This window comes from Taudactylus pleione, unplaced genomic scaffold, assembly GCF_031769625.1.
Source record: "Taudactylus pleione unplaced genomic scaffold, aTauple2 ptg000005l, whole genome shotgun sequence".
Lineage (NCBI taxonomy): Eukaryota > Metazoa > Chordata > Amphibia > Anura > Myobatrachidae > Taudactylus > Taudactylus pleione.
The window spans coordinates 14,260,372-14,285,950 of NW_028284408.1; the positions used below are offsets into that span (position 1 = coordinate 14,260,372).

A 25,579-nucleotide genomic window follows, 5' to 3' on the forward strand; every position below is an offset into this window, starting at 1 on the left:
TTGACTCTCCTAATTGGAAAATTACCTCACTTGCCACATTGCATGGTAATAAATCACGTTCCACATTCACATTCTGGTTATATATGCAGAAGTATTCGGATCTTGACTCTCGTTCTATAAAATACCAGGTGCCCAGGTTTGATCATGTCTACATTAGTGTAAAGCAGGCGATGCTTAATCATTTATAAGTGGTTGCTAAAAGTGGGAAAAAGTCTGCTCAATCACTTCCATTTTGGTAACACACAAGAAATAAAAGCCCTTCTGAGTGAGATTGCCTTCTGTAAACTTGCCATAAAATATTAATGCCATTCAGAGTTTAGAAATTACAGGCTGCAGAACCAGAGCACAAATGCTGTAACTAGCCAGATTTTGAATGTAAATGATTTATTTTACGGAAAGACTATTATTATAACTTCTAAGTAGACCGCATCTGCTGTAGGAAAGCACACCCATATGCTCATTCCTGCCTCAGTTTAAAAATAGCAGATGGTAAAACATTACGCTGTATTTCAAAAGTCAAACAGAGTATTTTTTGCTTTCCTTGTAGTCAGATTTATTACACTCTCCACATTTTATAACATGGTGCTGACGCTTTACTTGTACCAACTTCTGCCTTTATAAGTCTTTTTAACAGTGGTCATAATAGTAATCTGAAATGTGAAATGCTCGTGCGGGAATGGTAACTTGCACCATTGTCACAATTTCAGCTATAAAATGTATAGTGAAGTTGAGTTGTTCTTTGATTTTTATTTTTTTATTTATTTTGGACGTCCCATTATTATTCATGGTGTTATTTATAGTTTTTCCATGATCGTTTTTATGCTAATTTATTTATGTGAATATCAAAAATGTAGCTGAAATGATTTTTGTCCACCTGAAGTCAGTGTCTGTAGTTTGTAGGTACTTATTGTTATTAGTTTGCTTCCAAATAGCAAATGGTTTGAGATGATCTCAGTACATACTTCCCTCTAACCATCCTCATAGTCCTCCCCAAACCACATAAATATTTTGCCTCCTGCCTTTTGAGAAAACACAGCCTGAAGTGTTGCTGGCACATGCTGTATGGTGTATGCTGTATGCACATGCTGTATGCTGTATGCACATGCTGTATGGTGTATGCTGTATGCACATGCTGTATGGTGTATGCTGTATGCACACGCTGTATGCTCTATGCACACGCTGTATGGTGTATGCTGTATGCACACGCTGTATGCTGTATGCACACGCTGTATGGTGTATGCTGTATGCACACGCTGTATGGTGTATGCTGTATGCACACACTGTATGGTGTATGCTGTATGCACACGCTGTATGCTGTATGCACACACTGTATGGTGTATGCTGTATGCACATGCTGTATGCTGTATGCACACGCTGTATGGTGTATGCTGTATGCACATGCTGTATGGTGTATGCACTTGGTGTATGCTGTATGCACACGCTGTATGGTGTATGCTGTATGCACACACTGTATGGTGTATGCTGTATGCACACGCTGTATGCTGTATGCACACGCTGTATGCTGTATGCACACACTGTATGGTGTATGCTGTATGCTGTATGCACACACTGTATGGTGTATGCTGTATGCACACACTGTATGCTGTATGCACACGCTGTATGGTGTATGCTGTATGGTGTATGCACACGCTGTATGGTGTATGCTGTATGGTGTATGCACACGCTGTATGGTGTATGCTGTATGCACATGCTGTATGGTGTATGCACTTGGTGTATGCTGATGCGCTATTTATCCAAACGAGCTTGTTGGTGTTACACTACTGAAAGGTTGTGCTGAATTGCAGTTGGTTTATATTGGCAGATGATCACAGCACTTGCTGCAATGTTTTATAGGGATTTAGAACATCTTGTTACAAATAGATTGTCAGAGACATGAGTAGTGACCTACTACCTTCTACTATTAATGCATCAATAGAGCCAGTGATATGAAGGAGGAATCAAATAGCTGTAACTCCTCTAAGATTGTTTCCACCCATAGCGATATACTCTCACTGTATGCCTGCTTTGTATCTGCCTTACAGGAAGCAGGATTTTCATCCCTTGGTTATTGAGCGTTAGTAATCATGTGCTCCACTGCAAGTGAGATGAGCCTGTGAAGTGATGTGTTTATTCTAGATAGCAGACACCAGTTACTTGTTTTTATGGCCTCCATTTATTAAAGGGTAGTAAACATGTACTATAAAATTGCAAGCATTTCATCAGCTTGGTTTTTTAATCAATTTGTTTTAATGGTGAGTGGAAAAACAATAAGGGTCATGACCAGATGCAATTGATTATGACTTTTCAGCTTGTACCGTATTCCTGCAGACAAATATGTTCTGTTTCCCATATGAAGCTGCAACCTACTGTATGATTTTTTATTTTTTCTTTAATACAAAGCATTCGTACTGTAAGTCACTGCTTGGTGGTATTCGTTTTTCCTTACATTTTTCTTCAAGCTACTATTAATGACTTACAATATACTAAGCATCATGCAACTACCACAAAAACCAGCAAATGCGTTCCAGCGGAGACATAAGATTGCCGCGTTTTGTAAAAGAAAGAGTTATATGAACTACTGATTCCTATTACACGGATACAAGATTTGCTAGGTTTAAAACAAACAATAACAATTACTTAGACATGATATGGTCCAGTTCCAAATGTTATGGTATTGTGTTAATCAGGACTAAAGTGCACCTACAGCATCAATCATAAAATGTAATAATAGAGTAGCTATAAAAATACCTACCAGTGCTCTTAGACTGCTGCATGTGCCCAAATACCTTTCACAAGGTTCTCTGCCCTACCCCATTCCACTCTATAACTTCATTTGAGAGATGGCCCAGAGGTGGGCAGCTCCTGTCAATGACAGGCCAGGTTGGAGATGCTCTTTTGGAGAGCTGATGTACATAGCATTGCATGTTGTCCCTCACACCAACATAGGAAGCTTACTGAAGCGCGTCCTCAGCTCAGTAATGCAGAACATATCAATTGGAGCAGGACAGAAAGTGCTAAGCAGGTGGAAATGATGAATATTTATTACCACTTCCAGCGATTATATATTCTAGATGACAGCGAGTAATTGGCCCCTGAAACATTTGCATAAAAAGGTGACAAAAAAACAAAACTAGTAATTAGTAAACATCTAAACATTGATTTGAAATTAACTTCTATTTTTTCCCTTTTGGTTGGTAACAGCACCACTTTAAAGAATAGGGGAACAGTTATTGTGATTTTAGGCAGAAAAAATGGGAAACCTTTAATTATTACATTTTCAACTTTATTATTTTGAATCAACTATAAACTGGTTAAACATATATTAAGATGCAAAATCATAGGCCGATGTTATAGTCACAAGTTCTGACATTAGGGATGCTGTGTTACAAAATCTCTATTATGCAGGGAATACCACTGATCATGTCACTGTATTTTCCTGCCTGTTATCAGGTCCGTACTGTGATGCATAAGGGGTAGATATTTGTAGGACACTGCTTTCCCTATGTATCCTGTAGGACACCTGATCATTATAGAAGTGTAAGCTGAGTGCTGTTAGCCTGCCTAGTATAGGACAGGTGCTGATGTCTTTGATGGCCACGAAATGCTTATGGTTTTCAAATACATTACAGGATAAGAGCCTCTGAATTAGAGAGACTGATGCTCTGAAATGGGGAGGAAGAGGTTGTGACTGTCTGGGTTTACTATACTAGCGAGGCTGCTGGAGTAACTGAACTTCTGCCATCGAAGGCTGACGAGACATACTCCTCCAGCCATTACTGAATTTTTTCCGCGTACCCCTGATCTTCAGTGCAAGTAACCCAGGTTGAGAACTGAAGCTGTTTTAATTGATAGGAGATCGCCTGCGAGAATGTGTTGCTAATGAACCAACTGCTTCCCCATAGTCTGATACATTTTGGTCACTGGGCCTGATTCAGACACGCTCGCTAGCGCTGTGCGTTCGCAAGCGGCCCGATGATTTGAGAACGCGCATGCGCACGCTTCGTTCTGCGCATGCATTAACTACTCTGTGCGATCGCAGCCAGCTCGCTCGCCCAGCAAAGACAGCCCAGTGAAATGAGTGACAGGAGAGGCCGTTTGTGGGTGGTAACAGGGGCAGGACACTAATTACGGGCAGTGGCGTAACTAGGGTATTTGGAGCCCAGGGCAAATTTGAAAACGGAGGGCCCCCCCCCCACTAACATAACGTTATGTGCGCGCACGTGGGAAAAAAATGGCGTGATCACTTAAAAATGGGGCGTGTCAACATGACACACCCCTTTATTTTCATGCTGAACATTCCTATCCATATGCACCTTAACCCCAGTAGTACCCCTTATACAGTACCCCCAGTTTGCAGTTGTGGTCCCTCTTATGCAGGCCCATAGTAGTGCCCCTTATACAGTATCCCCAGTAGTGGTCCCGCTTATACAGCCCCCAATTAGTTCCCCTTACTCAGTACCCCCAGTAGTGGCCCCCCAAATGCAGTGCCCCACGTAGTGTTCCCCCTTATGCAGTGCCCCCAGTAGCAGTCCCCACAATGCAGTGCGCCCAGTAGCAGTATCCCCTTATGCAGTGCCCTTTATATGGTGCCCCCAGTAGTAGTCCTCCCCCCCCCCCCCCCACCCCTATGCAGTGCCCTTTATATAGTGACCCAGCAGTAGTCCACCCCCCCCCCCCCCACTCCATGCAGTTTTTCCAGTAGTGGTCCCCTTATGCAGGCACCCTGTAGTGATCCCCCCTATCCAGTGCCCCCTGTAGTGGCCCTTCCTATTATTTCCCCCAGTAGTGGTCCCCCGAGTGCAGTGCCTCTAGTAGGCCCCTTTTATAATGCCCCCAGTGGTAGTTCCCCCCCAAGTAGTAGTCCCCAGTAGAGTAGGTCCTCCCAATGGTGCCCCCCAGTAGTAGCCACCCCTCCCCCAGTAGAGGTCCCCCCAGTAGTAGCCACCCCCCTCCCCCGTTGTGCAGATATATATATATCTATAAAGATATACTTACCTGAATCTCTGCTCCTGGTCCTGCTCCTGCTCTCGATGCCGCTCCCGCCCGGACGGGCGCGCTCAGCATTATGGGACAGACGTCATGACGTCAGTCCCATTACCCACTGCAGGAGCCGGACGGAAGTCCGGCTCTTGCAGTGGGTGCTGCAGCAGTCAATGAGAGTCTATCTGACTCTCATTGGCTGCTGTTTAACACACGCATCGCCGCCAGCGCTGGCGGCGATGCGTGTGTTATGCAGAGCCTGAGCCCGCCTCCTGGCGCTATTGGGGGAGGGAATGGGCTCAGGCGTGCAGCACAGGACCGGCGCTGGAAGCCTAGCGCTGGTCCTGTGTAAATGTGTAGCACTGACCGCACTCACTGCGGTCAGCGCTACACTGGCTCACTAGGGCGGGCCGGTACCATGGCCGGCGGCGCCCCCCCTGCGCCGCCGGTCCAATGGCGCCCAGGGCACGAACCCCGCCCTGCCCTAGTTACGCCACTGATTACGGGGGTTGGAGATGCGAACGCAGGCATGCCTGAGTGTTTCAGCGCCGTTTTCAGAGGCGTGCATAATTAACACGCAGCGTCCATAGTACACGTCACTTGCCTGTTTTTTTACCCTGATTTCCTCGCAATGCTGCTGCAGGGTAAAGCTTCTGCAAGCACTGCGTTAGCATATGATGGTGCTCGATGTAGCAATGTTTTAATACACTTCCAGGAGATGACATGTGCTGGTGGGCGGCTCTGCTTTTGCGATTGGGCGTACGCTCCCACAAAGTGACCGCTCGCTAAGACATGGTGGGCGTGCTTATACCTTGGCGAGCGTTCGCTTCCCGTGGTGTCACTTTGAAAAATTTGCATACGCATCTAGCGAGCGTGCGCAGATAGCGACTGGGTCTGAGCCAGGCCCACAGTCCCTGTCCCTCCACAGTCTGACAGTGGCTCTGCTGACTGGAAGGCATCACGGCAGCTGATATAGGGCTGTTGTGTCCTGTGCGCTGGGCTGCATGGACAGTCTACAGCTCAGCAGAGTTTTTAGCTTTTCTAGCTAAAGTAGCCAGGAGAAAGGTGTGAACAACTGAAACTGCTGGCAAGGGCCGGATCAATTTACTCTAATTCTGCATTACATGTAGTGCAAGCTAAGATGAAAAAGATTGCACAACACACACATGTCCGTGCACTTATTAGTTTTCATGGAAACTGTTTTTCCTTTCCTGGTTAGAACAATCTGCCTTACAGTAAGTATTTGCAGATTGCTTTGTTTTGGTAACTTGTTTAGCTAAATCTGCAGTAACTATTGGGAAAAAAAACAGCAATTCTTTGTCTTTCGCTAATCTCACATTATATAAGTAATAGTGAGATATAGAAAGTGATGTCTGTACTGCTTAAATGACTGTGTACAATGCAGTTAAGTTTATTATGCAGTTCTGCAAAGTGCTTAAATGGCTGCAATTATGCACCAAAACTTTTTGTATAGTGTTATATTGTGACCTACATCTGTATGCACATGCTTGTGTTGCGGGTATTATGCTTAGAATAAATAATTTTCTCTGTGGACTGTTTATCAACAACATTCACTACATGATAACTAGTATGATAAGACCTCAGTCGCCTGCTGCAAGTGAGCTGATATTTCTTTCCCTAATTAGCTGGGACCAGACTGACACTTGATGTCTGAATTTTCCTTCTATATTGAGAATTTAGAGCAAATTACACTGAAAATGGAGCCAGGAGAGACTTTAACTGCCATTTCCCAGGATGGGATATTGCAGGCTTTAATGCTAGGATTCATCAAACTGCACATAATATCTGCAATTGACCTTGCCAGTAATTAGGGTACAGCTCACGATCTGTGAAGTTTGGTGATTTCGGGCCACAGTGCCTAATTAAAATGCATCTGAACATGTGCTGATTATAAGTTCCCCTCCAGCCTGAGACTTCACTGTCTATATGAGATAAACCAAACACTTATTTAAAAGTACCATATTAAATAGTGGCTATTGTAGGAATCTTTCCTTTTACTACAATGCCAAGTAGTAGTGTTATACTCGGTAGGGAACACGTCGTAACCTGTAAACTGCGCATCTTTCTTACATTTTCCTAACTCTCTTTTTATATCATTATGCTAACACAGATAAGAGTGCATTACAAAACAGTATCGCACTACATTATTTATGCCAATTTGTTTTTGCCCACAATATTAAAGGTAAAGCCGCATACACACTAAACGATTTTTATGGACGATATCAGTCAACGATATATCGTTCAGTGTGTATGCAGTGAACGACAGACAATGTGTGCTCCCGCTGGTCGTTAACAATGTCTTTTGTCGTCCGTACATGCAGGCCAATCTGACGATATCGTCAAGAATTGCCTATTCAGAGATGTGGCAGGATGACTTCACTGAAAGATATCTTTAAAGTTGTCTTTCAGTGTGTACACCCAAATTCATTTGTCCTGCAATACAGAAAGTTCAAGAGAAATCTTTCACCAATAATATTCATACAGCACATCGACCCGTGTGTATGCAACCTTACACTGATGCATAACATTTCTATAGTATATAGAAGTTATACTGAGTAATACAGATTGACAGATGACAGCGAGATATGCTATTATAATATGTTGTTACTATATAAGTGTTTTGGATACCTGCATAAACAACTGTGAAATAAATTCTATATTTGTTGCTTACTTTTGTTATTCTTTTGTTGTTCTTTTATTTTTTTAGCTTGAAAGCATGTCGTAACAATTTATTAATAGTCCCCGCATTACATTAATACCCACACGTGCACTCTTCTGCTTGGCATGTAAAGGTGCCTACACACTTAGCGATGTGATCACGATCCGACCTGAGGCACAATTTCCCCTGAACTCTCCCAGGCAGTCGTGGTCACGATTTGGAGTAAAAAATGTCCAATCTGACTTAAGATCTATCGTGCATCCAGTGCATTGTGTCCCAGATTGGCAGATCGGCCCTACAGCACGGCAGATCTGAAGATGCAATGTGCGACCAGTGGGGACACGCATTGGCTTTGTGATCGTGAGTGGACACTCACGATTTGGGCATATTTTACACGAGTTGTCGTCACAATTCATCGAAATCGGGCAAATCGTATAAAATATCGCTGTGTGTCTAGGCACCTTAAGTGTGTGTTGCAGGAGATAGACTTTTCTGCCTCCTGCAAAGTGTCTCCCCATGTTGAAAGATGGTACCAGCCCCAGTCACTCACTAACTCACAGTCACCCCACTTTTCTTATAACTGGGTCGGCTGTCTCCTCCTGCTTTGTCCACCACTCTGTACCACAAAGAGGAACAGAACATTGGAGTTTCCTTCCATTCTCAGCAGGTTCTGTGCAAGATGTGGCGCCTATAATAGGATTCTTGGCCCTGGGGAGAATTGGCAGAAAGCGAACTAATGTCAGGATCAGCCTGGCCTGGCCAGACTAGGGCCCCGGGTCCCTGTTTTCTCACCCCCTTCTCCTCTCTAGTATAAAATAATAAAAGTAAAATATTTGTTAAAATTAAATGCTCTTCATATGACATGTCATGGTGGCTGGTGTCTTATTGGTAAACGTACCAGAAAGACCTATCGCCAAATCCCTGCCTTGTACTGTATAACCACTTAACTGACAAATATTTTTTTACAAAAACATCATCAGAAACTGTTAGTTTTTAAAAAATATATATTTGTTAATAAAAGATCACCGATTTGACAACATATTAAAGTGTTTTAGTAAAAAAAAAAAAATATGCCTTGCATGTAGCACACCTCTGCAGCCTTATCTCATGACGCCTGTAGTCACCGTTGCAAATCCCCCTGTAGGGATTGCAGCCCCCATAGCATTTCCCCACTCCCCTAGTGCTTTTGTGCCTTATCGCATTATCCTCCCACCCCTGGTGCATATTTCACACCTGTAGCCTTTGATTTACATCTCTCAATGGTCAGAGATTGCCTTATTTAGCAGGAAGTAGCAGAGTTGAGCTGCAGGACTCAGTGGGACTGATAGTCAATAATCAGCCAGCTCTGAACTCAGATCCGCAATACAGTGCTCCGAGATGAGATTATGGGGCATACACACTGTACAACCTGCCCAACCAACGATATCGCTGATAGATTTCCCTTCAACTTTCCGTAGTGCAGGGCAAAGATTTTGGTTGTGCACACTGATAGATATCTATGATAGATATTTCAGTGGTCATCTCTTAACATGCAAATCATGTTGAAATCGCCCAAGTTGGCCTGCATGTACGGAAGACCATAAATAGCGTTACCATCCATGCGGGAACGTGCATCATTGGTCGATGTCAGGTTGGTGACTGAAAAAAAGTGAACGAAATCGTTATCGCTCACATCGTTCATTACAATCGGACCGTGTGTACGCACCATTATTCTTTCCAAGCACTTTTGTTTTTGTCTCTTGGGCCCCATCTCTAGAAAGACAGTCACAGGGCATTCTGGGGAGCAAAAAGGACAGGTGATGTCTGCAGTTACAGACTGCCAATGTCACAGCCTTTACCTTCAAAGAAGAAGAAATGATCTCCTCTAAACCAGGGGTCTTCAACCTTGGCCCTCCAGCTGCTGTGGAACTACACATCCCAGCATGCACTGCCATAGTTTTAGCATGCTGTTATATCAAAAAGGTGGCAGTGCATGCTGGAATGTGTAGTCCCACAGCAGCTGGAGGGCCAAGGTTGAAGACCCCTGCTCTAAACTCTCCAAAAATGCCGGGGGACGAGCAGAGCCTGTGGTTGCATGGGCTACGACTGCATCAGGGAAAGTCAGGTGCCTGTGGTCACATCCTATGTACCATTGGCAGGCACGTGTTTAATAGATAAATAGAAGCACTCTAGGGTCGATCCACTCGTCTCTTACGGTACCTCCAGATTTGATGTCTTGTTCACTGCCCCTTGGGGCAGCCAACAAAAATCCACAAGTACAGGGCAAGACCAGGCTGTGAGGGGGGGCGAGTTTTGTGTTGCTGGCGTTTCCACGCCATTACAACGCGGCTCGCAACTAATAGGACTGATCCCATAGAAAATTACTTTAATTTTCTTACTATTTTTTTATTTCATACAAAAGGGAGAAGTGTGTAGCTGGACTTTATTTGTTTCTTATTAGTGCTCAGCTTATTAAATCTCTTGTGTTTCTCATTACAGGTGGATCACCTTATATTGCAATGAAAATAAATGAAGCAAAAGACTTACTGGAATCTAGTACAAAACATTGACACGAGAGATGAATAATTAATTTGTATTAAGCTGCTTGCTGCCAGGAAACACGGCACACTGCCTTTGTATACCTACATAGCAGAAGGCTCAGACTTTTATCTACTTTTTAAAAAAAAAAAAATTCTACTCCTAATGTTTTAATATATTTATTTAGGTAACCTGTGAGTTATATTTTACTCCATTCGACAGGTCATTGGGGCTATTTCAGCCTGCAGTGCTGAACACAGATTCCCAATTATCGGGTATCTGCGTGTGCGCAGGACCCATTCTGCGAATGTGCAGAACGGATCCTGCGTGATCGCATGCAGCCCCATCTATACCTCTGCCTGATTGACAGGCAGAGGCATTTAAGGGGCGGTGCGGGGTCGGCTGGTATTCATGGAAACGGAGGCGTGTCAGTCCCATTTTCCGGAAGTGACCAGGCCAGGGGCAGGACGCAGTTTCCTTTACTCAGCTGGCTGGCGGCCTGGCGCCGTCCACCATTGATGGTTGCGATGGTTATCCCAGCCTGCAACCTCAGTCGCAATGCTGGGATTGCAAATTCAGCAGGTGGGGTCATACACCTCCTGCTGCATTTGCATATTTACAAGGACAGAATTGCAAAGTTGCTAGCACGCAGTTTTGTAATTCCATCCCAAGCTAAATCACCCCCATTGTCCCCTTTTTTCTTTCTTTCCTTAAAAAAAAAAAAAAAAAGCACCTGGTTTTCAAGACACTGGAAGAGAAAATTTTGTATTAATCAGTGTATGTACAGTACATTCAAATACTATAACTTTGCCATTAATGATGTTGTTACATAGATATATTACATATGTACATATGGTTTTATTTTGAAATGTATCCAGATTTAGATTTTTCTGCATTTCATGTGTCTTTTCCAAGGCAAATAGCTTTTACCTTGGCAGGATCACAAGAGCATGATCTGTAGAAGCTTCATCAAATCCTGTGGCTGGATCCCAGCTGTTCTTATAAGGGGCCATCAGCTGGCTTCGCAATCATCTCTCTCTTTGGACTGTCTTGTTCATCTTACATTGCATGCAGAACACGTCCATGTAGTGTGGAAAATAAATAAATACGTAATAAAATGTCGCACTCTCTGCCAGCTTCTCTCTGCAATCAACGGCTACTGGCTGAGTAAAATGGAAAAACTTGTAAGCATTTGCCACAAACAAATTCAAAAGGAGAGAAAAAAAAATCTTTTTGTTTTGCTTAAATCAAATCGTAGGAACTGCCAAATGTATATAATGTAAATTGTATGTGTAGCACATTATAAATTACATTTTATGGTGCTCATCAAGGCCCCCTGTCTTTAATTAGCTGTATGTTCAAAACATCGATCTAGAGAGTGGGCAAAAGACAATGCTTGGCTTCATTATGAATATACAGCTCTGGCTGTGAGCTGGAATATGCACAATATTCAAGAACAAATCAAAGAACTGGCCTACTGTGATAATGGAATGTGCATTGGTGAGCTACAATACCTTTATGTTACATGTGCGGTGAGGTCAATGAGCCATGTGATATATTGTGCATTTAATGACCTTGAAACATATGTATGTGTCTATGGGTGTTCTGTATAAAGAACTTTAATTGTTCTTGAATTTACCAATTTCTTTCTAAGCTAAATTAAATATTTTAAGGGCAAATTGTCTTTACCAGATTAACTTTTTAATAACATACAGTATGTGAGCAAGAAGGGCTTGTAATTCTAAGGTCAGCTAAACCTCAACAACAGACATTTACCACCAGAGAAAATAAACCAATCTCAAGCTGTTTCTTTTATATGCGCAAAAGTGGCATATGTCTGCCAAGGATATTTGAAGATGTGGCCATTTCCCAGGCTTGGAACGCCCCAGTAAAAGGAGGATCACATTCATACAGTAGACTTCGTTATGGTTCATTTAATTTATTTAGTTCTTGTTGTTTTTTTTTCTATCAACACTCACTATAAGCAGCTATATTTTATAAAACCTTTTCTTTATTTGGTGCCAGTATATTCAATTGTAGTTAAACTGGATAATAACAGACAGACAAAAAGGTAAGAGGGCCCTGCTCGTAGATATACAATCTATAAGGTAATAGGAAATTTATACAGATTGCAAAGGTTCTTGGCAATGTTGGCCTGGGATCTGTGGGCTGTGGGAGTGGTGAAAGTTAAGTTTTGTGTGAACTGTGTAGAAGGCAGGTAATTGGGTTATGTGGGTGACTCTGGAAGTTAATCTGCATGTTTGGAGAGGTGAGTTTTCAAGGAACACATGAAGGTTTGGATGCTAGATGAAAGTTTTGTTACATGTTGGAGGGTATTCAACAGAGTCCTGGACTGTGAAAAGGATCAGGTAATGAGAGATGCAATTTTTTAATAGATCAGATGGGATGAGCTGGGAGATATTTTGAGATGAGCAAAGAGTTGTATGTTGGTGTAGTTTGGTTGATAGCCTGATGTGTAAGCAGTAGTATATTTTATATTGTAGTCTGTAAAATAAAGCCAACTGATGTAGGGACTGACAAATCAGAGCAGTAGCAGAACATTTTTGGAGGAAGATCAGTTTAGCTGTTGCATTTAAAATAAATTGTAGTGGTGCAAGGCTGTTTAATGAAGATTTGTAAGGAGACTATTACAATAAATGTTTGAGAGAATGCATGAATTAAAGTTTTTGCTTCATCTTTGGTGAGCTATGTACGCATTCTGGATATGTTTCCTAGATGTATATAATATGATTTTAATGCAGATTTAATGTGGAGAGCAAATTATAATTCAGTCAAGGATGACACCTATGTAGTGAGATTGAGGGGATAAGGTTGAGTTTTGCGTTCTCGACAGAAACTTTGGTACAGGAAACTTCACTATGTAAGACAGGCCTCATTTGCAGATGGCATGTTAGGATAGTTAACTGTATATTTTGTTTTAGATGTAATTCCTCTAATGTTAGTTAGGCAGAAATGGCAATCAGGTGAATGGTCCTTTAGTTCCCTCCAAATCATAGGAATTGCAAATAGCATATTATGTAAACCATTTTTTTCTACCGGTTTCATAAGGGTCCACAGGGATACCATGGGGTATGTAGTTGGAGTAATCCATTGCACCAAACAGCTACAGCTTTCAAGCTCCCAGAATGTACAGGACCTCCTCCCTATATACCCCGCCCCCAGCATTCAGTTTTTTTTGTTTGGTGCTCTGCAAGTATCCAGACGCACCTGTTATAACAGCAGAACTACTTAGGTAGTCCCGGGCTTTTTATTTTTTTATTTACCTTATTTTTTTTTATACTACTGGGTTGAGTAAGTACTAGGCGTCCAAATAGGACGCATGTACTACGCCTTCGCTGATGCCGAAATGCCAGCTCCTGCAACGAGCCCTGGGGATTTCGGCAGGTCACAGCGACAGCTAGCAGCAAAGCTGGGCCCCAGACTGCAATCGGATCCAAGGAGATGACGAGGTAAGGCGATTCCTTGTTGTCAGGGAATCGTGCGCTGCAGTTCTAGCTTCCGGTGTAGGAGACACACTGGAAGCTGCTGGTAGTGAGGGCCCACGAGCCGCGTACTCACTAAGACCTCTGGGGCCTTATCGTCTTATGCCTTGGATGGGTAATAGACTCTCACTAGTAGCATCTACTACTGTGAGGCCAGAGAACCTGTGCCATTAACGCCGCTTAGGGGAGATAGGCACTCCCCCGGCCTCTCCTCTCCAACCCAGACGCAACTTCCTTTGTGGGTTCTCGCATCTGGCTTGTTATTTCTGACCACCTTGTGTATTGACACGCTCACAGTCCACCTAGGGTGCTCTGCTGAAAGCTGTTGGTTCTCAGAGGTATGGGTCAGTCTCCCTGTATGCCTCTCCCTTGGGTCAGGTATACAGTGCTCTATATCCTACCAAGCCCATGGGGGTTTGGTCAGTTGATTCAGAGCCCATTTGCATGTGCATTTGAATTTATATATGCATTGTATGCGACTGTAAGCTAGCTGCTGTACTGCCTTTTGTCACAGGCCTCCTGCCGATCTCTCCAGATACGCCAATCTGAGAATCGCCGCCCGTGACTTTTACAAGTTAACTCAGCACGCGTGGTTAAATAAACCTGAAAGCTGCCACCAGCAAAAATAACTTTAATGCTTCAGCATAAGGTGAACTTTTGCTCTTACCTGCATACACACTTAGAAAAATAGGTAACGTATGCTAAGTTTAGGCCTTGGGTCATAAAAACACAGTTCCAGAACTAGTATTAATGTTTTAATTCAAGAATACCTTCAAAGCTTAAGTGGGGTATCCACTAGACTATTAAGTTGAACGGTAACGATCGTTCAATCGTTTGCAAATAGTTTGCAAAAGTGTCTAAAATGACCAGCGATGCGCGTGCCTGCTGGTCTTTTAGACATCTATCATCGTTCATACATGCTGGTAAACCTGAGGTTCAGCATGTTTCCAGATGATTGAAGACCCTGCACTGAACATCTACTCGTTCAGTGCAGGCTCATTACACGACTGACAAACAACTGAACGATTACAATGTCGTAATCGTGCAGTTTTCAGATCTTGTAGTGGATACCCCCCTTTTGTTACAAAAAGTTACAAGATTATAATATTAAATAAAAGGTTGCACACAAGTTACTTACAATTTCAGAAATAAAATAAAAGAGAAGAAACAAACCACACCGTTTTGTCTTAAGTTATTTGGGGGACAGGGCAAATCACTTAGTGACCAACTCCGATTCAATCTGTACCACCCGATAGCCCCTCAGAAATGAACCCTGACCCAGAAGTCAGTTACAGTTTTATGCCTGTTTCTCCAGGCAGCTCTGGGTCACTCCCCCCCCCCCCCCCCCTGGAGTAGTTTAACCCTTCCATTGCTTAGGTGACTGAAACACAGGATTTCTTGGTCACTTGAGCAGGGGTTAGTTCATGAAATTAATCATTGCTCACTCCATCTTGTTTGGAGCACAGAGATTAGGCCTGTGTCCACAGAACTGGACAATTCTTACAGATGGCTAGGGGAAAGATTTGACACCTGGCTGGTCAGTCTGTCTCTCCTTGGCCTGACCCCAACCAAACTCCACTCATTGATCCCTGCTTCAAGTGAGAAAACCACAGACATTAACAACTTATTTTATCAGAGCCTGGTCAAATGGCTGGTAATTTCCAGGGTCATCTATCTTCTGTGAAATATACATGTTGACACAATTATAACTGAAGCAGGAACGCAGAACTTCCTAACCTCTCTTCACTCTAGGTTCAAAGGCTTGTCACCCTTCACACACGAGTAACATTACAACCAAGTCAACAAAAGGGCAAGCTACATACTTATTCCAATTACGTTAGGCGCAGTTATGCCCATGCGGATGCAAAATCTGTCTTTTCGCGACACCTTTTATTTCTAAACTGTCAGATATATCTATCACTGTGTTTCTCCTCATCCCTCTGTGCAGGTGTGTGGGGTTTTAATTTGTCTTTTCACATTTACTTGTGAAGACGGTCACATTGCATTTATACCTTATACCTGTGAGACATTGTTATGTCTAAAGGCATGGGGCAGAAGGAGGTTGAGCCTCCTAGGCTGGTATCAAGTAAATCCTGTTTGGCAGGCCTGTCAGAGCAGGATTTTGTTCAAGATGGTTTGTGTGTTGTCTCTTCATCCGGACATCTTTAAGTTCCTGGTGGACAAGTGGGGACTACCGGACGTAGACCTCATGACATCATGCCACAACCACAAGATCCCCAGGTACGGGTCCAGAACAAGGGACCACTCAGCTGCCTTCGTGGACGCTCTGGCGGTGAGGTGGGACTTTAGGTTGGCATACCTGTTTCCTCCAATCTCCCTCTTCCCAAGGGTCATCAGAAAATTCAAGCAAGAAGGCGGCAGAATGATACTAGTAGCTCCTGCCTGGCCCAGGAGACATTGGTTCACCGATCTGACATGTCTATCCATAAACAGCCCACTTCCACTTCTTCTACAGCCGGATTTGCTAGTGTAGGGTCCCTGCCTATATTTGGCTCTACCTCGGCTGGCTTTGACGGCATGGCTCTTGAGTCTTCCGTCTTAAAGGCCAAAGGGTTTTCTACTTCGGTAATGCAGACGATGCTTAGGGCAAGGAAGCCTGCTTCGGCCCGCCTCGAGTACAGGATTTGGCATTCATTTTTTCAGTGGTGTTCCCACAGTAAATATGACCCTAAGGTTTTCAGGGTCTCCCTTGCTTTTCTTCTGGCTGCACTAGACTTAGGTCTTCACCTGGCTACCTTGAGAGTTCAGGTTTCGGCATTGTCAGTTTGGTTCCAGCGCAAGATTGCCCCTCTGCTGGATGTTAGAACATTTTTTCTCCATCTGCAACCTTCGTTTGTCCCTCCAGTGGCACGGTGGGATTTATCCTTGGTTCTCAGGGAGCTGCAAGCTCCCTCCTTTGAACCCTTAGACACAGTGGACCTCAAATGGTTGACAGCAAAGTTGCTTTTTCTCCTCAGCTCGCAGAGTTTATGATTTGGCAGCGCTTTCATGTTGCTCTCCAATTTTGATTTTTCACCAGAATAGAGCTGTCCTCTGTACACGGGCAGGTTACCTTCCAAAAGTGGTGTCCCGTTTTCATATGAATTAAGAAATTGTAATCCCAGCCTTTGTCTCCTGGCCTTACTGTAGGTGAAGCTTCACTGGATGCGGTTTGAGCTACATGGATCGTACCAACTCCATCAGGAAGTGTTATATGACTTTCATAAGCGAGGCTGGCCAGCTAACAAGCAGACACTGGCTCAGTGGCTGCATATGACTATTTCTCATGGGTATACTCAGACTGATCTCCCTGTTCCAAACATAGTGACAGCACATTCTACTCAGTCTGTGGGACCATCATGGGCGTCTAGACATGGTGCCTCTGCAGAACAGTTGTACAAAGCGGCAACTTGGTTTTCGGGACACACTTTCATCAAATTCTATGCATTTGATACTTTTGCCTCCCAGGATGTTTCCTTTGGGCGGCGGATTCTCCTCTCTGCTCAGGAGCGTCCCCACCCTTAAGGGAACTGCTTTAGGACATCCCCATGGTATCCCTGTGGACCCTATGATAACCGAAGAAGAAAATAAGAGTTATGGTATAACATACTTTTGTTAACTTTTTTTTTCTTCGAGGTTCATAGGGCACCCACCCTGGCGCACCTGGCCTCTGTTGGTATCTGTTCTTTTCTTTTTTGTGTCACTGATTCTCTCTTCGTTTTTTGAGAGTGTTTCTTGTGTACATTGTACTTCCTTCTCCACTTTCCGGCTCTTGCAGTTAGGCTTGTTAACGAACTGAATGCCTATGGCTGGGGGCGGGGTATATAGGTAGGTCCTGTGCATGCTGGGGGCTTCAAAGCTGTAAGCGGTTTGGTGCAATGGTTTACTTCAACTACATATTCCATGGTATCACTGTGGACCCTGTGAACCTCGAAGAAAAAGCGTTAACAAAGGTAAGTCTACCTTAACTCTTAATTCTCCAGCCAGTGAGAAGCCTAACACATAATACACTGCTTATATGTGTGGACCACTCCTTAGCCCGATTACCAACTTTATACCCGAAGTAAAGTTCAGAACTTATTTACAAGTGGCTTGAAATTTAACCTGAGATTTGAAGGTTACTTCACCACACAAAGAGAAATTGTCTGGATGATTTAAACACTTTCTTGAAAATATTCTAACAACAAATATTTGTACTAATAGGCTTATCTATGGTAAGAGACACCCATCAAATTGCAAAGTTGAAAATAAAAAAAACAGCAACCTGTAACGAGCTGCTATGCCGTCTAGCAAATTAATAGTTGCTGTAAAAATGAAATAGAGAATGAAAAGTCAGTAATACTAAAATATAGAATTATTGGGGCTGAAGCAGGGCGAGACCTACATCAGTGTGTGCAGCATAACTTTTGAGCCTTGTGCAAATGAGCATGAATCTGTAGTGGTGACAAAGGTTAAGTTAGGGCTTATGTAGCCTGAGTACAGTAAAGGTGTGTTTGCACAACTGTAAGCCTAAGCACACTGGCACAGAGACTCAGGCAAGTGTACACCCCTTAGGTGGCCCCAATTGAAGTTTTTTTTGTTTTGTTTTTTGAAGGACCAGATTCGGCAGAAGGGGGTAGTGGGCAGAGCAGGTGCCAGTAGGGAGATTGCTTACTGGACTTTATTCTGCTTTCTGAATTTCGGCAAAACTTTGCCTTATGCTTGTTTCTCCAATACCATTATCTGCAAGTAATACTCCTGCTTTACATGGTACATCTTGGAAGAAAACTGCCAGTTTATTTTCATCTGTTTTCTGCAATCCGAGTCAATATCTGTATTTCTGGATTAGTATCAATATTTTATTCCTAGACTACATTGTACCCTGTTGTAGATCATTGCCAGTCTGTATTGTTTCTGCTGTTGTGTTTATCAATATAAACTGGCTTTAGTTATACTAGTCATTACTGTACTGAATCTGCTCATCTTATTAGATGTTCATCTAATAAGATCTGAAATGATATGGTATGCTCTTCCTCAGCTAGTGACCTGCTCAATTTCCTACCTGAACCCTCTGACACATTCTCTTCATTTGACCCCACAAATGAAGATGAAGTATCTACACTTTTCTCATCCTCCTACTCTATTACCTCTCCTCTTGATCCTATACCCTCACAAATCAGTGTAGCTCTGTCTCCTGTGCTCATCCCACCTCTAACTAAAATCTGCAATCTCTCTCTACTGGCATCTTTCCATCACTGTTCAAGCATGCAGTAATTACTCCCTTTCATAACAAACAAAATTCTGACCCATACACACACTCAAATTACCGTCCCAGCTCCCAAGCCCCTCCAAGCTATTTGAGAGATTTGTCTACACCCACCTCACATGCTTTCTTAACTCACACAACTTATTGGACCCACTTCAGTCTGGCTTTCGCTCCCAACACTCCACAGAGACTGCACTGACTAAGGTAGTAAATGATCTGGTCACTGCCAAGTCTAAAAGCCATTACTCACTTCTAATTCTTCTAGATCTCTCTGCTGCTCTTGACACTGTTGACCACTCTTCTCATACAAACACTACTATCCCTAGGTCTTAAGGACACAGCTCTTTCTTGATTCTCATCCTACCTATCTAATCGCTCTTTCATTGTTCGTTTTTCTGGTTCTGCCTTCTCTTCGCTACCTCTATCAGTTGGAGTACCACAAGGCTCTGTCTTAGGTCCTCCTCTATTTTCAGTCTATACCACCTCTCTTGGCAAACTAATCCGCTCTTTTGGATTTCAGTACCATCTGTATGTGGATGATACTCAAATCTACCTATCCTCTCCATATTTATCACCATCTGTATTGGTCCGTGTCACTGAATGTCTTTCTGCCACTTCATCTTAGATGTCATCTCGCCACCTCAAACATAATATTTCTAAAACAGAATTAATTATATTTCCACCAGCCAATGTTACCAACCTGATCTCTCTATCACTGTTGATAATCCACCCTGCTCCACAAGCTTGCTGCCTAGGTGTCGCCCTTGACTCTGAACTGTCCTTTGTTCCCCACTTTCAATCTGTCTCAAAATCATGTTACATACATCCAAAATTCAACCAGATCTCACACAAGACGCTGCAAAAACTCAAATCCATGCACTCATTGTATCCCGCATTGACTATTGCAATAGTCTCCTTACTGGTCTTCCCAAAAACAGGCTCTCGCCATTACAATCCATTATGAATGCATAAATAAAAGCAAAGAAAAAGGGTACGGGTCTGAATAGTGACCAACTAATTAGATGTACTTCTGCACTCTAAAAGGTATTGTCAACTTTAATAAAAAAGAAATAGCAAATTTGATGAAGATATAACCCTTAAAAAAATAAAGAGAGCGCTGTACATCTAACAGGAATGATAATTGATATTTTATTCAGAATAAAAATTCATATATATTCTTACATTAACCGATAAAAAATGACACATGATGACAAATGCACAACTGGACACAAATAATCACACAGATATAATATAGAACTCCAATCAATCAAACCAAGAAATTTCCAAGAATTTTTGTATATAAATATATTGCACTTCATATGAAAATCATTAGTCCTTAGATTTCTATTTTTATCAGTAGATAGTGTTAGTAAATAGCATTCATTTTTCTGTTAGTAATGCTCCTTGCATCTGATTTAAAGGTAATTCCTTAGAAGCTTTGTTAGTAAGATTAGTAGCTTCTAATCAGCCATACAATAGATACAATGTACAGCGCTCTCTTTATTTTTTTAAGGGTTATATCTTCATCAAATTTGCTATTTCTTCATTATAAATGCAGCTGCGAGGCTGATTTTCCTCGCCAAATGTTCAGCGTCTGCTGCCCCGCTTTGTCCCTCCATTGGTTGCTGATTTTCTAGAGTATTCAATACAAAATACTTTTACTTACACATACGACTATTAACCAAACCACACCAACATACTTCTCTTCACTCATCTCAAAATATCTCCCAACCTAACCTCTCCGGTCAGCACAAGATCTGCGTCTCTCATCCCCATGCATTACTTGCTCCCATCAAGGTTACAGGACTTTTTTTCGGGCTGCACCCACTCTATCGAATGCCTTACCACGCACAATAAGACTTTGCTCTAGTCTCCAATCCTTCAAGCGTTCCCTGAAAACTCACCTCTTCAAACAAGCTTATTAGATTCCAGAAGCGCCCACATAACCTTCATAGCTTCCATATCTAATTACATCCCTTTTCCCAATCGACACATAACCTTACACATTGTTTTTCTTTCACATCCTCCGGACATTTGGCCGACATTCCTGTGTGACTGGATCATACAGCCCACCAAGAAACTCTGCTTTGTGGCTGGACCAAAATGAAATATATAGCACCTATCCTTGTGGATCAATACCTATTTCCCTATAGATTGTAAGCTTGCGAGCAGGGCCTTCCTACCTATATATTTGTCTGTTATTACCCAGTTTTCTTCTATTAATGTTTCCAATTGTAAACCGCAACGGAATATACTGCGCTATATAAGAAACTGTAAATAAATAAAAATAAATGTAATCTCCTGTGTTTGCCCCAGCTAGAAAGCTAAATTGGGCTGATTCTGAGTCACATGCAAAGTTGCCTGCAGAAGCCAGATTTACTACCATATGCTAATGCCAGATTCCATTCAGCTGTTGCAGGGTCCATGCATCACGAGAGGGGGCAGGAGCCACAGTCTCTCCGGACAGTTCTACACACTGCAGGGTGCGTGCCCGGAGCCCTGTAGCAGAGCTACTGGCCATAGTGTGCCATTCCAGCCACCCTCCTAGCCAGGGGCAGTGGGTCAGTGACTGTGCCAGCCCAGGGCAATAGCACCACTCGCTCACCCATCCCTACGGCCTTGAAAAAAATTAAAACTGTTTTTGTCGTTTAACCAACACATAGCTAAAATGTTACAATGGGCCTGATTCTGAGGCCATCACACTGCCGACGCCGGACACTGTTTAGTGATGTATTTCTAATGTGTGCATCTAAGTCACACTGTGCATGCTTCCAGAGTCCGTGCACATAGTCACAGTTGCGAATGAGACTCACGGTCTCAGAAATATCTTGAAAATGTATTGGGTATCGTGAGTGGTGGCTGGGAGATGAGAAGGAGGTGGCTTTCCAGACGCATGGAGATGGTCCGTTTGATGAGTGTGTTACTAAAGTGGTTCCAAACTGATACTTCATTGATAACATTGGAGGCCATACGCTGAATATGCACCTAGCAGATATGGTGTAAATTTCAATACTGTGTCCGATGGTTGCGTCAAAAGACGCACCAAGTGGTATTTTAGTTAAAAATGCTCAACCTGGGCATCTCGGCCCTTGCACATTCCAATGCACGGCTGTACACCAGGAAAGGACCTCTAGCAGCAATTTGTATAAAGTTGCAGACACTGACTTTACTGCGCTCAACTAAAGGTTTCCATACATTTGCGACGGATCGTAGTGATGGGATCGAGAAATACGCTGATCCGCCAGTCGGAAATGCTGACCGGCGGCCATCGATGTTCCGCGATCCATTGCAGAATTGGTGAAACTCTATATGTTAAATTTCACCGATCTGCCAATCACGATCATTTTTTGATTTGGCCGACAAATGTCATGTTGGATTTCAGCGATACTGCAGCGCCGGGTTGCAGGATTGCTACATCGTGACGATCTGTCGCAGATGTATGGGGGCCTTTAGAATCAGGTCCAATGTGTCTGGTTATTAAATGCTTACAAATTATCCCCCTGGTTATTAAAGGGTTAATGAACGTATTGATGATACTGGATCAGAACCTCTATATACCCCTGCCTATACCTTCTAAAATCCTACTTATGAACCTCTAAGGATGACGCCAATTTGCGTACGCAGTCATACAGTAAATAAAAGACTCCAGACTTGGAACGTGTGGTTCCGAAGCACAAAGTATTATTCAAGTAAAAAAAGTACAGTCAGTTACACGCTATTGATCCATACACAATTAGACGCAAAGGAATTATACAGACCCCAAGTACAGTATACATACGCAGCGCATTCTGGTCCAGATGTTAGGTATCAGTAAGAAACCCCTCGTCCCCCCATCGTTCAGCAAGAAGACTAAGACCCAGTGTTTGAGCACACATGTTTATACCCCCCAGAATAGACAGGACAATAGAGAAGTTTGTTGCTGATATCATTGGTTCCCAGGGGAGAAGCATCTGTTACAGTGCATTTAACAGGCTGGTTCAAATAGACTCGCCCAGCCTCTAACAACTGGGGGTCTTTTCCCTCCCGCCCCCATGCTACATCCATGCAACAGTTCATAAAATATACATTTTGTTGCTTGTAGTCTCTGCGGTCCATAAGTTGGGAATGCATGATGCGATCTCCACACCGATAGTACCGGAATTCTGTTGAAAGAGTACGCATCAGTTCGAAACCAAACACGGCTTTCTTAGCATGTATAAAACCTTAGTTATCAAATATCTTTATTTCATAGCATTTATACTAACTGAACCAACTTAAATCTTATGCTTTAAAGCTCATTAAACCTGTTATGTGGATATGTAATGTGTGAGTATACAGGGTTTGATATAAAGACGTTAGTTAACTTGGGGCAGATGCGTGCGTATTAATGTGTGTATGAGAAATGGTGCACTTAAATCTCACTAAGTGAACATCTAGCAGTGTGGATTGCTGAGCATGATAGTTCTTACATTTACATATTATTTAGTGTTATTATGGGATGGCACAAGGTGGTTCTTAATCCATCAATAATGTGTCTCTGGTTGGGGACATAAAACTACTATTATACGCACACCGCGGATCTTGGAAGATCATGTGAAAGGTGTGGGGATGCACCAGTCTTATAAAAGCAGTCTTGAAATGGAATTTAGACTTTACATTATCTGAGGTGTTTTAAAAATAACATTTCAATAATACATTCTATGCATGTCACAATATAATACATTAAATGATGGTATTTCCTAGCTCAGGGTTGTAATACGGTTCTGTATTTACCTCGGTATTCATACTGGCCACCATCATAATTTTGTTCTTTCGTTTTACTCTATTTTTACATTTTCCACACTTCAACACAATAGGAACACACAGAACGCATATGCCAATTATGATGATGACAATTAGTATAAGGATCAAAAATTTGCCTATGCTGGAGATCACTTCCTGGACCCATTCCCCTAGACCTGAGAACCATTTCACTGGGTTCAGCCATGAAACCCATCCTTCTATCTTTTCCCCTACTTCAGCCACTGAAGCATTATGGTTCTTACGAAACTCCCATTTTAGCTGCAGAATTTCATCCATCCTCCTGTCTATCACCTCCTTAGGGTTGCTGGTATCATTGGTGACATAGGTGCAACATTTTACTCCAAATTGGGTGGCTAACGTTACGCAATACCCTCCAGTAACAGCAGTTAAATAATTTAACACTAGCCTGTGTTGCACCAGTTCTTTCTTGTACGCTTGCAATTCTCTCCCTGTATACCTGAATGTGTCATCGTACATCTCGGTGATATTATCTATCAATTTAGCAAGTTCCTGAATATATCTAAAATTTAGTGTTCCCCGAGCGATCCTGGTGGGATCCAGTGCCACTAAAACTTGAAAGCCAGTTGTCTCACTGATTAACTGAGTGGCTTTATGCACATCACCAGGTATCATGTTTCTTTTGCCTCTGTGTTCATATTGCGTGTGAAGATATGGTGATGGTATGTTTTTATGTATACTAAGCATTTCAACATGTGTGAGGGTCATAACTTCTGGAAGTATTCTTCCCAAATAACAACAATTACAATACTAAAATTGGTCAGACACTCCCCTGATTGGCATTGCACTCCTCCTGACTCCACTCCATCAGCACTGCCATCAGCTCCCATTTCCTCAATCGGTCCTCCATCACAGACACTGAGTATCCCCAAACAGATCATCACGACACAAACTCTGGAAAAAAAAAGAACTAGGATGACCACAGCAGACCACTCCATTGCTGGAAACACTGATCTACACATTTCTTTAGCTCAGATATCTCACCATCACCTTTTTAATCCTTCCGGCACAAGCTCGCAATTGACAGGTCCACGTTATGGGCCTTATCCGCCTTGTATCTCCACCGGTTGGTTAATCTCCCTATAGTGAGTGGAATGGACCCACGTATCTTCCTCGGCCACCCTTTGAGGATGTTGTATCGTCAGATACGGACCTTTCCACCGATCAGTCAAACAACCTGAGCTAAAAAAAATTTGGATCATAACAAATTCTCCAGATTTGACATCATGACAGTTTGCATTAGACATGTTAGTTAATAACACTTTCAATATCGGTTATTTTCATTCATCTTCGTGAGACCCTGCACAGTAACCTCATTATCATATTTTCACATGATGCTGCCTGTTTGAACAGTATCTCAAGGGGGGGGCAAATAAAGGAAAAGACAGTCTGGGATAATCTTAGTGTTGTTACACATCACCTTACACATGTTCTTGGAAACGTCACCTGTAAAATAAGTCCCCCTATCATTTTTAATAATTCTAGGGATATAGTATCTGCATACAGGTTCCTGCAATTAAATCTTGTTATTAATAGCTACTGCTCTAAATAATGTCTGGGCCACTGGGTTGGATAGTATTCCGAGTAGTCGACCTCAGCCTGGCATGGCTGCCATTTATCCTTAGCAACCTTGTGTCCTATGAGTGGGAGATAAAGCACAACAGTTTAATATCATTTAAACATGACCTAAAATACAACAATAAATCGTCCACATTTTACATTAGAACAGATCCATTGATAGGTTGAAAAGATTGTAAACAGTCATATAAGGCCTGGGAGAAGATACTGGGGTTACCTATGAACCCATGGGAAACTCGTGTTCCTGTGTGGTGTTCTTTACTTTGAAGTACTTAT

The 25,579-nt window shown here is 42.6% G+C and overlaps 1 protein-coding gene across 6 annotated transcripts in view; it reads left to right on the forward strand.

Annotated features, from left to right (window-relative positions):
- DNAJC15 (DnaJ heat shock protein family (Hsp40) member C15) overlaps nt 1-25,579 on the forward strand; it is a 230,406-nt gene that overhangs the window by 40,684 nt on the left and 164,143 nt on the right. The window contains exon 7 of one of the 6 annotated variants that reach the window (XM_088476761.1): nt 10,139-11,503. The exons of the other annotated variants lie outside the window; for them this stretch is intronic. Within the exon in view, the coding sequence (XP_088332887.1) occupies nt 10,139-10,209 (71 nt within the window). The 3' untranslated portion in view covers nt 10,210-11,503. Of the gene's footprint in view, nt 1-10,138; nt 11,504-25,579 lie in introns of those variants that run through there. 6 annotated transcript variants of the gene reach the window in all.